Source organism: Rousettus aegyptiacus, unplaced genomic scaffold, assembly GCF_014176215.1.
Source record: "Rousettus aegyptiacus isolate mRouAeg1 unplaced genomic scaffold, mRouAeg1.p scaffold_m13_p_15, whole genome shotgun sequence".
In the NCBI taxonomy this organism is placed as follows: Eukaryota; Metazoa; Chordata; class Mammalia; order Chiroptera; family Pteropodidae; genus Rousettus; species Rousettus aegyptiacus.
The window spans coordinates 1,308,984-1,323,746 of record NW_023416290.1 but is presented as its reverse complement, the minus strand read 5'-3'; the positions used below and the strand labels follow the sequence as shown (position 1 = coordinate 1,323,746).

Here is a 14,763-nt window from a genome sequence, read left to right as displayed (position 1 = left end):
GCCTGATCGGATTCCTCCGTGGCTTCAATGGGTAGGTGAGTGGCGCCTGGGCCAGGAGGCGTCAGGGTTGAGACCGTGATGGGTCGCGTGTGGGCTGAAGCACAGGGCCTGGCCGTGGCCGGGAAGAGAGGGGTCTCCTGCAGAGAGGGGCAGGGGGCCGCGGACCTCGAGGGCAGTGCGTGTGTGCGGGGTGCTGCCGGGGTTCACACCAGCAGGTGGGCCGCTCGAGAGCATCGGGGTGTCAGCGACCCCGGCCTGAAAGCATCGCTCCTCTGAGGGCGGCTCAGCTCGCGTGAGGCCCTGGGCCGTGCTGACAGCCGCCCTCGCCATCGGAGAGGTCGCCTTCAAGAGAAACCAGAGCACTTGCAAATCACTTTCACCACTAAGAAAGCCGGTTGAGAAAAACAGTCATTCCCAAGATAGGAAAAATAAATTTAATTGTAAGCGAATTTCCTAAGAACTCGCCTTTAGTTTTGTCTCGGAAAACGTCCTGAGTTACGGGCCAGCCAGGGGCCTGGGCCGTGCGCTATGCTAAGTGCGTTCCTATTTCTACAGGTGGATTCATAGCTTTGACAGGTTTCTTTTTTTCCTGCTTTTCTGTGTTCTGAAATTCAGCCCCTCAAAATTTCAAACTAATACCTAGCTTAGCCACGTCCTTTAATATAATTGACTTTTTCTCAAGTAGCCAACCATCTTTAATCCTTGTTGGAAATATTGAAAGGATGAAAGAGAAATTAGCAAGATGTAACGGGGGGGGGGGTGGTTTTGAGGCCGACGAGGCCACAAGTACCTCCCGCACGATCTGCAGTGCGTTCTGATCCACATAACCTGTGTTACTGTTTCTGACTTTGCCGAACCTTTTCTAGTGCGTTTTAAGGAGCCTTGACGCTTGTGGATTACAAGGGCACCCTCCCTTAAAATGCCAGAAATTCATCCAGTCTACCGTGTCGCGAAAATAAAAGCCAGTGAAACGCGGGGGCAGAGGCTGGACGGCCCGCTTGCTCGCTTCACCGCTGCCCGATTTAGAGTCACATCCAGAGAACATCGAAATAATCGCCTCGGGAGAAGAGCTATTTCTACTGCACACGTCAGAAAAGTTGCTGAGCCCTTTGTTACAGGCGGAGCAATTAGATGAATAATTCCATTTAAGCCTCGCAGCAATCCTAAGAGGGTGGGACGTTGTCACACACAGCCTCGCCAAATCTTCGCCCCCAAGAGTGACAATCGTCACTCTCAAACTTCGTGTTTACAAACCCTTTGGCTGAATAGATTCTCTCCCCTTGGAGTTCGAGGCCTTTTTGGACCAGTTTTACCACGGCCGCTCTGTCATTACTGATGCTGGAGTGTGTGAACAGACTTGTCCGTGCAGACGAGGCTTGGAGACTGTGATCTCCTGAGGCTGGACAAGAGCCATTTGCAGCTCACGCACAAGATAAAGAAGCAGATGGGACTGTCCCCAGCCACAGACGCGTGCTCACGATCTCTCACTGGCTTTCCCGAAGAGCCACAAAAAAACCTGCAGCATTAATTCCCCGACGGCTTCGGCTTCGGCTTCTCAAAAACATCTCTCTCAGATCCAGCCTGCTGGCTCATGATGTATTTAGACATCAATCACTGCTTTCTTTCCAGAGGACTTTACACAAGTTTAATCCTTTAAGTCATTTCCTTAATGCTGACCTGAGGCAAGGTGCAGTCTGTCGAACCTGCATCAGAAACATCCCGAAGTTTTGACTCTTGCTATTAATATTAGGATTTCTGCAGAACTTGCAGTCAGCTTCTTAAAAAATTCCAAAACAAGAATGGGCTTTGGATTCAGCTGTGACGTCGAGGGTTCTGTGAGCCAAATGCTTTTAGCAAGAAACACAATGCATGTTTCCTGCGAGCAAAAGAAAATAATATTATCTTTGACTTTTCTGTGCGGTATTTTTTAAAACACAAATTGTTATGATAAGATTGAGGCCAACAGATGACGAAATTCGAGTTGGAACTCTGCTCGGTGCCCAGAACTAGCCCATCGGCTCAGAGGCTGCTGGCTTTTACGAGGGACACTTTGTTCTACAGAATCTTTGCGGATTCATTTATTTTAATGAATTCCGTTTATGGTAAAATGCTAAATGTGTATTATAGAAATTGCAATTTGATGTTACGTAACCCTGTGAGATTCTCAGATAAAATCCAAGATAGGGTAAGAGACAAAGTCTGTTCTTGACACAATCTGGAGCTTTCCCTCGGGGGCTCCAGGGTCGTTTCCCACGATGCAAGGGGCTACACGTCGGTAGTAAGCGGCGCCGCCCGATGTTGGGCGGGGAGCGCCCCGCACTCTGCCGCTTACCATGCTTGCACGTTTCATAGTTGCCCGATGTGGAGTAGCATCTAAAGAAAACCTAAATAATTTCTTCTGCAGAATAGCTATTTCTACTGCGCATGGAGGAACAATTACAGTGAGTGAGGATAGGATATTTAAGCCGTTTGGAAAAGTCAGCGTTCTATAGAGAATTGGAACCAATAGGATGTGTATGTAAAGAGAGAGGGAGAGAGGAAGAGAGAGAGAGGGAGAGGGAGGTAAAGGTGTGGAGATTTATTTTAAGGTCTTGACTCACGTGACTACGGAAGTGGGCAAGTCCAAAGACTGCAGTGTGGGCTGGCAGGCCGGAAAGTCGGCGCTATCGTTCAGGTCCAAAGACCACCTACTGACAGAATTCCTTCTTGCTCGGCAGAGGGCAGTCCTTCTGTGAAGAGCTTCACCTGACTGGACGAGGCCCGCCCACATTACGGACGGACGACGATCGACTTCACACAATGTCCACTGATCTACATGTTAATCTCATCCAAAAAACACCCTCGCAGAAACATGCAGAGTAATGTTTGCCCAAATATCTGGGCACCCCGGCCCAGCCGGGTTGACACTAAAAACCAATCATCACACCGGGGGATGGCTCCTCATCCTTGACAAGCCCTGTGACGTTTGTGGATACCACTTTCTAGGGGTGAAGAGAGACGGGGAGCAGAGTCGGCTAATCAAGGCCGCGGGACATCTTTGCACGCCGACTTCCAGAAAGTCTCTCTGCTTTCTGAACGCACGTCTCCAAGCCCAGGACCTTGAAAACTCTGCACTAAGCGGTCAGACCTTTTAGGCTGAATGGCACTGGGGGGTGTGGTGCTCGTTCAGAAGCGCTCTCTGCTCACCTGGCTGTTACACACACCCGTCGCCCGCACAACACCCCCGGGGTAGAGAGGTCATGCTGCAATCAAATGAAGACACAGTGAAGCCGTTCTTCTGAGGCACCTCAGAGTTTAAAGGATCAAAAAGGAAACAAACCACAAAACGCATGCTTCTAAAACAGCTTTTGGGTTGAAAAAGCCACCACTGGCAGGAGAAGCGAGTGAGACAAATGGGGTCATTCCTCTAACTTCAGATCGGGACAGAAAGGACCTGGGAGAGAGGAGGAAAACGCTTTTTTATTTTTATTTGTCAACTTTCATGACAAGATCCTCACAAATCAGTAGGGTAGGGTGGGGGGTGCCGAAAAAAATGGAAGAATGTGAAAGACATCGTCAATGTAGCAAGCAACGTAGAACCGAGACTTCAGCTTTTTGCCAAACAAAACAGAGTTTAGTTACACTAAACGATTTCTCTGTGATTTTTAAAGCGAGGTACTGTCTTCGGCACTTTTCCATACACGTTATCTCACTCGAGGAAAGGGTTTTCCTTAGGCATTTCCTCACTAACATCGCATCCTGCGCATCATCTTGACTTGGGATTCGGCTCGGTTTAGAAGGCCGCTTTTTTCTTAACACGTTCTGCTTCTGACGTCGGTTCATCCGACACGTCGGGGACGCAAATGTTGAACAGCAACTGCAAGTGGCACGTCATCGTCTGGAACCCGGCCAGCTTCCATTTGAAGTGCACGAAGGGGACGTAGACCAGAAGCCCGCTGAGGATGAAGAGGCATATGTGCATGTAGTACATATGTGGGGACTTCACCAAAGGGATCAAAACCAAGCACAGGCTGACGGCCATTGCCACCAAAGGGAAGGGCAGGAACACCTGAGAAAGGGATGATCCAGGAACAACGTTAGCTACGAGAGCCCACGTGCGGTACCTGCACACTCGACACGAATGGAACGGAGATTTAAGCCAACGATGGAAAACGGGTCCGTCGCCATTCGACTGCTCCTCGGCGGGACTAAGTCTGATCTAGGCGACAGGAATTTGTTGAGAGGGAGTGTCCCAAGCCCAGTGGAAGTCACAACAATTTCCCCAGGAAAATATCTCCGAGCAGTGAGAAATTTATGTCAAAACCAGTATCTTCAGACCCTCTGCTACTCACGTAGACATTGACAGGTACTTATGATGACTTTATAGACTCAGCTTATTAAAAACAAAACAAAGCGAAGCGAAACTTTTGGTCAAAACAATTCTCCCTATTTTTTGTGGGTTTTTTTTTTGGGGGGGGGCGGTGGTTGTTTTTTGTAAAAAAAACAAAAACAATCTTTGAAGCCCTATCCTCAGCGTCTGCTTTGTATCAGGATTATAAGTGTCCTGCACCAAACATTACCCGACCTAGGGAGAAAATTCAGTAGGTCACTGTTGAGATGTCGTCAGAGTTATGAATCTGTACCCTAGAAATGTAACACCACTCGTCATAGTTTTGGAACCCTTTAATTAAAGGGGGCTTAAGGCATGAAGAATCCCCTTTTAATCTGTAAAGTGCCCTTGCAAAAGATTACCGGTCCTCTCACGGCTTAGTGTGAACTATAAAATAAGTGACAGGGGAGAAAACAGCAGTGCTCGTGGGTCATCGAGACACATTTCGGCCACTTCCGGTTCTCCTCGCCTTTTTTGATGCAAATGTGTATAACGTACATAGTAATGACTATCAACGCGGATGCCTGAGTGCGGTCAGTAGCCCCGCATCCCTAGGGGGCGGGCATTATTTATTCTCACTTTAGATCTGAAGAAACTGGGATCAGAGGTCAAATAAGGAGACGGCTCCCCTCCCCCACATCCCCTCTGAGCGTCCCCCGGAAGCCACCATACTGTGGTCGGGTCACCGGACTCTCTAGAGGAATTATACACGCTCAGAGGGTACAAACAGATAATGATACTCCAACGCACACAGCGAGGGGCGCCGGGCGCAAGCCCGGGGAGGGGGCTAGAGGAAGGACAGCGGGGGGTCCCCTGAAGCCCACGTTGAGCTCACCGCTTCCTTCCCATCAGCACCTCTCTGAGGTTTTGTGCGTAGGGAGCGAACTCTCCAGAAAGGCTGCCTAGATCTGTCCTGCGTGAGCTTCCAAGGGGCTTAACGTCTCTAGACCTGTTGCCGTGTCTAGGAAGTGGTGATGACGGCAGTGCCCGCCTTTCACGGGACTGAGAGGCGCAAATGTGACAATCCAGGCGAAGCTTTGGACGGATGCCTGGTCAGCCAAGGCCGCCCAATGACTGGCCGCAGGCCGCCCCTCTCTGACACCACCTTCTGCCGCCAAGGGCTGTCCTCTGACACTCTCCTGCGTCCAGACTGAAGGTCAGGTTAAAAGCTAGTAACGCTGAAAAGATGGGATTTGCTGGTGATCGGACTAAGAGGCTGTTTCAGGGCAGGAGATGTCCTCACGGACGCACACAAAGTCACGTCTGGGCGAAAGACTCGGACCGCCCTGCCCGGCCACCACGGGAGCCGCCTGCCCTTCTCTCCCGTGAACCGAACGGAAGCTAAGCAAGTTCACACTGTGTAAAATCTATCCCAGAACGATGAGAATTAAAACCCCAGCCAGCTCATCTTTCTGCGTTTTACAATTTGTTAGTATTCGCACAGACAAAAATAAGAGAACTCACTCGTACCTTATAAGGTCTGGGTAGATCGGGCTCCTGGCGCCTCAGTTTTAGAATTCCTATCATTGATAGCACAGTCCAAATATAAAATACGAAGTTAAGATAATTGATCAGCTCGATCAGGTCCATCGAAATCACCGCGATGGACGCGATAGTGACAAACAGCAGCACGGCCAGGGAGGGGGACGAGTGACCGTTGAGCATGTGAAAGAGCGCGGGCAGCTGGCCCTCCTGGCCTGCGATGTATGCCACTCTGGACAGCTGGAACATGTTCATCATAAGGCTGCCGAACAGCGAGGCGGAGATGCCGAAAGGGACGACCCACGCCAGGGAGGGGAAGACTCTGTGCGTCCACATGGCGGCCACGGTGTCTGCGGGAACAAGAACACGCGGAAACGTGAAAAAGGAGAGAGCGCCGAAAAGCCTTTGGCGGTCACTTCCAGGTGGAGGCAGGGATCGCAAAGGCAGTGAAGAAATCGGGACGCCGCGCGATTTCCCTGTTTATGTCTCTACTTCACACGCGCACAACGCCGCATGCACGTGCCCATTATAGCCCTGTCGCTCTGTACCATAAACCCTGTCGGTCACTCTGCATCATAAACCCTGTCGGTCACTCTGTATCATAAACCCTGTCACTCTGTACCATAAACCCTGTCACTCTGTATCATAAACCCTGTCACTCTGTATCATAAACCCTGTCACTCTGCATCATAAACCCTGTCAGTCACTCTGCATCATAAACCCTGTCGGTCACTCTGTATCATAAACCCTGTCACTCTGTACCATAAACCCTGTCACTCTGTATCATAAACCCTGTCAGTCACTCTGTATCATAAACCCTGTCACTCTGTACCATAAACTCTGTCGGTCACTCTGTACCATAAACGGTGATCATCTTCCATGTCTCCCCTACTCCCCTTCCTTAGGGAAGGGTCATTCATTTCTTTTCTATAAAACTAACGTTTCACTCAGTGACAGACACGGTGTTAGTTTTCAGTAATACCGTGAAATGCGCTGATTTTGGTGGGTGGATGATTGGAACGCATGCTTATTTGATAATAGAAGTTTACAGGGTGCTGACGGTCGCAGTGGGAGTTTAAAAAGCTCGGGCGACACCGCCCGGACAGGAAGGAGACGTAGGGCAGGGCACGTCTCGCTGCAGCTGGAAATACTCAACAGGAATGGAAATGAACTCCACAGGCAAAGAAAACGAATTACATGCCCGTTAAAGTTCTCATGACATTTGGGTGCTCATCTAAACCATAGACCAGGTTTTCAACTGGAGGTGACCTGGCTCTTCGAGGGTTATTTGGCAATGTCTGGAGCTTTTTCTCATTGTCCCAGCTGGGGAGGTCGAGGTTTACTATTGGCATCCAGTGGGCGGAGGCCGAGGATGCCACCAAACATCTCGCAATGCACAGGACGGGCCCCCCAGGAAACCCTGTCTCGTGCCGGGATGGAGAAACCCCACGTTTAGAGAATATTCTGATTTCGTTACCCAAAGGTGAAGGATCTAACAAACACTCGTTCACTCTAAGTTAGTAGCTATAAAAGGCACAAAAGCCTCTGTTGCTTGTGAGAACCGATTCCAGTCCAATTCACATCACGTGGCTACAAACAAGGGCACGTTGTGCAGACACGAGAAGCCGCTTTTTCAACGGGACGACTAGGCAAGACCCGGCGCCTCTGGGGTCACGCTCTGGTGCCACGGCTGGCCTCCTGGGGCCCAGCACGGTGGCTTAGAACAACCAGCAAAACTTTTTCAACAGGAAAGAATTAAAACGTCACCAATAGCTCTTGTTCTAACCTCTTGTTTTGAACCTCTTTCAAATTAGCCTCGAGCACCATTTTTCGCTTCTCTCTTTGGAGCTATCCGACCATTCTGGGTCTCGTTTTAACGTAATTCCCCTGTTACTCATTGTTCAGATCGGGCGAGGCCGGGGGTCCACACGCCCTCACACGGTCTCCTCTTCTGGGCCGATCCGGACATGCTCCCGTCCAGGAGCGACCCCGTCCTCTGATCTCCTGCCGGCTCCCCCTGACCGGTCGCCGTACGTTGAGGAGGCGCTCGTTTGGCTCGGCCTCCATCTCCGCCCCACAAGCGGCTTTTCCCTTTCTTTATTACTTTCCTCGCATCATCTACTTTCCTGCATTGGCGGGTTCTGAGGCTCTGGTTCCTTTGGGAGTCTGAGGGGCGTTTTATGAACACACTGTGCCTCCAGGTCTGGGCGGGTCGCCGTGTGAGGGTCCTCTCGGCATAGTAAATTCTTAGAAGTGAGACTTGTGGGTTAAAAGGGATACACTATTTTATTTTTTAAAAAAGAATGCGATGTCACAAAGCAACTTGCCCTAAAACTTTCCACCCTCTTCTTGAAATTCTCAGCCACACTGGCTTGGCCAGACGCGGGCTGGAAGGGAGGGTCAGGGAGACCCTCTGGCCTCTGCCCCCAAGGGTCGCTCACCCTCGGGGACTAGCTTTCCCTGTGCCGACGTTGTCTAGTTTTAAATGGAACATGGAGCCCTAGGGAACATGGTGTGCCCAGGGTGGCGTGACATTGGAATCCTCCCGCTGGCAAAGCCCGGAGCAGGCCCCTCACTGCCATGGGCCACAGACCTCATTGCAGAGGGCAGCGCTCCTTGCTCTGTCCTAGAACCGATTCAGAACAAAAGCTCCCTTTCCTTCCTTCAACAATCAGAGAAGAAGCAGGCCAGAGTGCTGACGGCCACGCACGCGAAAGCCCGACACGACCCAGGCCGCTGGTTCTTTCCCTGCGTACACCACAGAGTCTTGTGTGCATCACAGCTCAGAACAACTGGTTTTCAACAACCATCGGATAAAATGTGGCATTCGATTCCCACCACAGCCTAGATATCCTCTGTTCTGTAGGAGCGTTTCGAATCTTCTATTCCCATTTGATTGAAAACATTGACTCTTCGATCCTCAGCATTCTTCAATTTAGAAATCCATTCCTAATGCTTGCAATTTTTCTCTCATACAAATTGTGTAGCTCATTAAAGAAAACATGGAAAATTCAGGAAAGAGTAAAGCGAACTCACCCACGATATCGTTCCGGCAGCTTTCCACTCTTAACCGCTTACCTTCTGTCTCAGGATAAGATAGATCCTGCTTTTTCCACATCGTTACATTATAAACATTGTTCCTTTGAGTATTCAGCAACGATATCATATTTGAAAAAGCTCAGAATGGTCTATTACAGGGATTTCCATAAATTACGTGTTCATTTCAAATTTGTTGGATATTTTGATGATCTTTAATTTTTTGCTCTCATATGGAATGCTGTGATAGCTGTCCTGTACATACATGTTTCATCTATAGCTCTGATTTTCTTAATTTAAATTCCTAATACAATAAACGGTAGATCTAGGAATTAAAAAAAAATTATTTCAGGATTTAAACGTGCTCTGAGACTTCTTTGCCTAAACAGTAACCACTGTAAACTAAATTATAAGCAATTAAAGTCAAATCACACGTGCCAAAACAATAGTGCCACCCACAGGATTGCTGTGACCATTAGGACCCACCAGAGGAGAAAGTCGCAGTTTTTTAGCCACCAGGATGGCCAGGGCCAATGCTTCAGTGAACCGTAACAACCAGGCGGCCCAGGGCGGGGAGTGGGGGGGTTGGGGGGGGGGACAGCGGCCCTGACCACACCCATAGTTAACTTGGTAAGTTGATTCTCTGCATAACCAAAGTAGTTAATAAGTCACTACTTGTTCTCATCCGGTTTAGCGTTTGGTTGGTTCCCACAAATAGTCAGAATCTTGGTGCTCTCTGGCATAAAGGGCCTGGCAGGACCCATCATTGGTACCTTGCTCACGGTGCTTCCTGTGCGGCAGGGACTCAGAAGGGAGGCCAAGTGTGTCAGGACTTTGATATTCAACGCTCCTTAGGTTGGCCCCTGAGGCCCCTGAAGACTTAATGCAAACAGTGATAGCGACTGAGGAGTAATCAGGCCTACGGGCTGGGTGATGGCCGACCTCGGGGGCCTGCTGGGGGGCCTGCTGGCCGGGTGACGGCCGACCTCAGAGGCGTGATGCTGATTTGGGACACTGTTAGTCTTCTGTGTCTCCCGTTCCCAATTCTTTCCAGATTTCCCCTTAGTCCGTAAATCTGTTATTTGCTTTTAAAAATATGTTTATTTCCTTAAGATTTTCTTATTCTTTTGTTGTTTATTCTACAATTAAGACAGTTACCTACAACTAAAATAGTTATCATTGAATCGAATTTTCAATATGTTCAGGGCCTTTTGCCACCATGAATTTTAGCATTATGTACAGTCAACAACATTATACAATATGAATCAAATCTATTCTTTTAACTGCTAAAATCCTGCATTTCAAGTCTGTCATTCTTTACGTCAGCTAGGATAGCGTTTGGAAAATCAATGTTGTAAAAGTTTTGGTCACTATAAGCCCTGAGGACACAGTGCCACTGCTCAGAAGAGGTCACAAGAGGGACCCGGGCTTCACCACACACCTGTTCAGGTAAACTGCCCCACATTCCCAGAAAACACGCTGCCAAGTTTAAGGACGAAGCTGTTTCCTCAGCCAAACCATACTTTGTCATCTTCAAAAATTACCAGTTGATTCTCTAAACAAAACAACAAAAAGCAGTCCCACTATGCCTCCTAAAAGTACCAGAACTGTCATCATTATCATTCATTGCCTTAGTCATTTGCATACAAACCTGAAGAGAGAATTTCCCTGGGGGTCAGAACGGCCAGGTAAGACACGTTAACCAGTAAATAAAGGACCGTCACCAGAGGTAAGGCAGTGAGGATGCATTTCGGGATTGTCCTTCCGGGGTTCTCCACCTCCCCTATAACACAGAAAAGAGCGAAATCGCAATTGGTAAAAACTGCATCTTAAATGCGTCTTTAAAACTGCTCGCTGTGCTCGGTGTGACGCCAGCTTCCTCCTCTGCCCCCGGCGCCCGCCACACACCGCGCGCGCGCACATACACGCACATACGCGCACACACACACACGCACACACAAGCAGTGTCATGGTGGCAAGAAAGACAGGCCGCCGAGGACCCTGGCTGTTCGCGGGCTAGAGCCCCCCGACTCCTCTTGCCCACGAACACTGGTTGCTCCGGTCTCCCTAGAACACAGCATGTTCTTCCAGCAGATTCTCCTTTGGCCGTTTAACGCATGTATGTGGGTTTCTGCTACTCGGAGCCAAATCTCTCCGTCTGCCCTCTGATGTCTGTCACTTGTCACCACCTGCAACGTGGCATTCGTGGTGCAATCCGAGGGGAGCGGGGGCAGCGCTGGAGGAACAGAGAGAAGGCGCTCGTGGGGACCCGGCCCGTGCCGCGCACTAGTCACGGGCTTCTGGACGATTGACCGTCGAGGTTTCATATTGGGAGAAATGTAAACTGTAGAGACAGTAGAAGTCCAGTCAACCACCTGGCACTTGATGAGCTGTGAATGGCTCTATACTCAGTGAAGTTCTTGGACAGCGAATCGACAACTCTACCTTCCTCTGGGCCTTTGCCTCTTTCTCATTGTGTGAGAGATTTACAGAGAGGAGGTAAGGGACATAAAACAACAAAACACAATGCAATTCCAGGTTATAATGGCCAGACAGGTAGTGAATATTTTGGGGCTTGAACTTAGAAGGTGAATGTTCCTACAATACGCAGAGTCAGCTGTCTACAAATCGCCCTTTTACAGGTAAAAGTGTTACTTGGAATTTAGTTGTACTTAAATCAGTTGTAAATAAATTAACAATCCCACCGAAATTCCTCCAGCTTTTGTTTGCTGCCAGCTGCCTGCGAAGAGCCCTATAGGTCAGTAAACTTCGTAAACCCGTTTTCAGCAGACAAAGCATGATCGAGCAAGAAAACATCTCTGGAGACGGAACAAGGTGAAATTGGCACAAATAGAAGCCAGAGATAATTCTTCGATCCTTCAACGAATGAGACAAAGTGAAAGGTTGAGAGAGATTTGCTAACCGTGCCAGCCTCTCAGACCGCGGTGGCCCATTTAATCCCGAACTGCACGGAAGAGCCATCTCCTGCCGCAGCTTTCCTTCCTCAACGCCTCACTTTTTAACTCGGTGCAGACCGACTGACCGCTCTCACTCAAAGTCCACCAGTGCCCTCTGACTCAGCGAAACGGCTTCTGGTCAGCACCGCGCCGTGTCGGTCACAGCCTCTTGGGAAAAGATGTGAGTGTCGCTCGTGATTCTCTAAACCGCCTGCGGCTCCTGTGTTAGGTGTCCGCCTCCGGCCTGAGAGCCGGGCGTCCACTCGCCAGGCCTCCACCACCCGCCACCACCACCCGCCGCCAGCCCGGTGCCAAGCTGCTCTGCCTCTCCGCGCACCTGCCCTGGAAGTCGCACCTGCCATCAGCCCACGCGATGGAAACCGGCCGGCCGTCGCCCACCACCACGCCCGTATCCTACATGCACCTGCATGCTCCGGTCTCCACAGCTGTATCAGGCACAGCGTGACAGCGGTTTTGAGCCCTGGTGCCCATTTTCCCAGGTGAGGGAGGAAAGAAAAAAGAAGGCGCAGAGAGGTAGAGACACTTGCCACAGCTGGCGAGCGGCAAGGGCCAGGCCAAGGTCTAGGTATGGCTCCTTCCACGGGGCTGCAAGCCTCTGACGGTACAGAACACACCTTGCTCAGCTTCAGGCCCACGCGCGGGGTTTTAAAAGCAGCCAGTGTTTACAGAGATATTTGCTGATTGAATCATTCACTGACCGATGGGTGATGAGGGGGGCCCAGAAACAGGGGGGAACTTAGTCCGAAAGCGGAGAGTCTGCTTCTTGCTCAAACGCCCAGGGGAAGAGCTGGCAACGAGGCCGAAGCTGAAGACCATGAGATCGATGAACGTGGACAGTCCCCGAGGAGGAGAGGGACAGGATATAGACGTCGTTCACGGGAAGAGCCCGACTTTGAACGCGGAGGGGAAACTTCTGTCCTGACGTCGGAGGCCAGAGTGTGAAATCCGGCCTTGGAGCAAGCTGGACCTACGGCTCTCTTCTCTTGAGAAATACGAGCCTGAGTGTGTGACCGGCACCCAACACAAACACGACCTGGCACTGTGTCCGTGCTGGACTCACAGTGTCATGGGGTGGGGGGGAATGATTTCCACAACCCCAGGACTCATCCTGTCACAGAAAGGAAACCAGAGAATCAAGAAGAGCCCCTCCCCGTGGTCCCAGAAAAGAAAGCTGGAGAAGAGAAGCACTCTGGAGTAACTGTGGGGGAGGGGAGGAGGGCGGGCGGAGATCGGGCGGCCGGCGCGAGGCTGGCACATTCTGACCTGCTTCAGAAAGTCACAAAGAAGAAAAAAAAAAAAATGGAATCATTTATGTAACGTAAAACTCACAATCGAATGTAAAACAGTCCATTTCCTACTGTATGCAATAAATCACGGCTAGAAAGGTTTTTGTCAGTGCGTTGTTAATCACCTGCTATGAACGTAAGGGCTCCCCCGCCCAAGTACGCGAACCATCCTTGGTAGAAGGCTTGAATGAGATGGGAGGCGTCAGGGTACTCGGCCTGGAAAGGGTTCTGGAAGCTGGCCACGTTCTCCTCCCTCCCTGTCGCCAGCAGCACCACCCCGCTCAGGGAAATGAGGCCGAGGATGGCCATCTTCAGCACGGTGCTGGCCACCTGGAGCCAGGCTACCTCCTTCACGCCCCGGGAACTCAGGATGCCCACCACCCACAGGAAGGCCAGCGCCAGGCAGCGTGTGGGCAGCCCGGGCGCGGGGCAGCCGGGGAAAAAGGGCTGGATGCTGTACTTGGCCAGGAGCAGGGCCTGGCTGGCCATCGTGCCGGGCCCCAGGAACAGGCTCGTCCAGAGGTTCAGGAAGGAGACGCCGCTGCCGAAGCATCGCAGGAGGAAGTAGTACTGGGCACCGCTGCACGGGAAGGTGACGCCGATCTCGGCCGAGCAGAGCGCGTCGATCACGGCCAGCGGGGCGCAGGCGGCCCACACGCACAGGGACAGCCCCACGTTCATGTGGCAGTACTTCAGCACGCCCGTGGGCGCCACGAAGATCCCCATGCCGATGATCTTGACTATCAGGAAGCTCGTGCCCCAGCGGTAGCCGAACACCCTCTTGAGCTGTATCTTCTTCTCTCCGTCCATCGCGGCCGGAGAGTTTCACAAGCCCAGGTCGAAGCGGTCTCCGGAGCGCCCCGTGTGCCCTGCCGAGAAGGCTGCCGGCGGGCACTCTGGGCCGGGCGCTGCTGCCCCCCGCATCCCAGCCCCGCCTGACGCGGCCCGTTTTTAATCATTAACAAAGCCTACGCGACGCATCCAAGCCAAGTGGCGCACGATTCCTCGGAGGGGTTCGGTTTGACTTGTTTTTTAATTATTATCAAAATAATACATGCGGACGGAGGAAGGAATTTAAAGCCAGACGGGGCGCTGCGGCCGGAAGCAGCGTCCCGCGTGGTAGTGCACCTCCCGGGCTCCATCTGCGAGCTCTCGTTTGTGACACGTGTGGTCGCCGCCGTGACTCTAAGGACCACGGGAAGACGCTGACCGGCGAGCATCTCAGCTTCGGAAAGCGTCCTTCGCTTTCCTGTCGTGGACACTGGGGACTGAGCCTCCCACCCTCTCGCGGGTCCTGCTCCCTCTCCCTCCCGTCTTTTATCCTCAGACTGTCAAGAGACGAAGTGCTGACCTTCGGTCAGGACCATGGAGACCAGTCAACAAGGTGAGAGCGTGACAGTCCGCACACACAGGCCTGTCCCTTGACCACTCGCATCCCGGGAGCCAGGGTCAAAGGCAGGAAGACGTGGACAGGACATGAAGGGGGAGGCCTGCCCCGAGGACGAGGGAGGGGCGGGGGGTGCTGAGCACGGAGCAAGGCCTGGCCGGGCCCGTGTCGCTCTTACGTACGCCAACTTGCCCACGCCAAGCATCCTTCTGAGTCCTGCCTCCA

The 14,763-nt window shown here is 51.4% G+C and overlaps 1 protein-coding gene across 1 annotated transcript; it reads right to left on the bottom strand.

Moving 5' to 3' along the window:
• Positions 1-2,366: 2,366 nt before the first annotated feature.
• Positions 2,367-14,047, bottom strand: SLC7A13 (solute carrier family 7 member 13). Its single transcript, XM_016153146.2, has 4 exons — positions 13,277-14,047; positions 10,539-10,670; positions 5,840-6,201; positions 2,367-4,048 (listed from the first exon to the last, which is right to left on the bottom strand). Exons 1-4 carry the CDS (start codon positions 13,959-13,961, stop codon positions 3,773-3,775), a joined length of 1,455 nt encoding a protein of 484 aa, XP_016008632.2. The 5' UTR covers positions 13,962-14,047; the 3' UTR covers positions 2,367-3,772.
• Between the last annotated feature and the right edge of the window lie 716 nt (positions 14,048-14,763).

Coding starts and splice junctions, on each gene's coding strand:
- SLC7A13 (XM_016153146.2), bottom strand. CDS start 13,961: ATGGACGGAGAGAAGAAGATACAGCTCAAGAGGGTGTTCGGCTACCGC. Junction 10,671..13,276: donor AGCCCTTACGTTCATAGCAG/GTGATTAACAAC, acceptor TCTGTGTTATAG/GGGAGGTGGAGAACCCCGGA. Junction 6,202..10,538: donor CAGGGAAATTCTCTCTTCAG/GTTTGTATGCAA, acceptor TTGTTCCCGCAG/ACACCGTGGCCGCCATGTGG.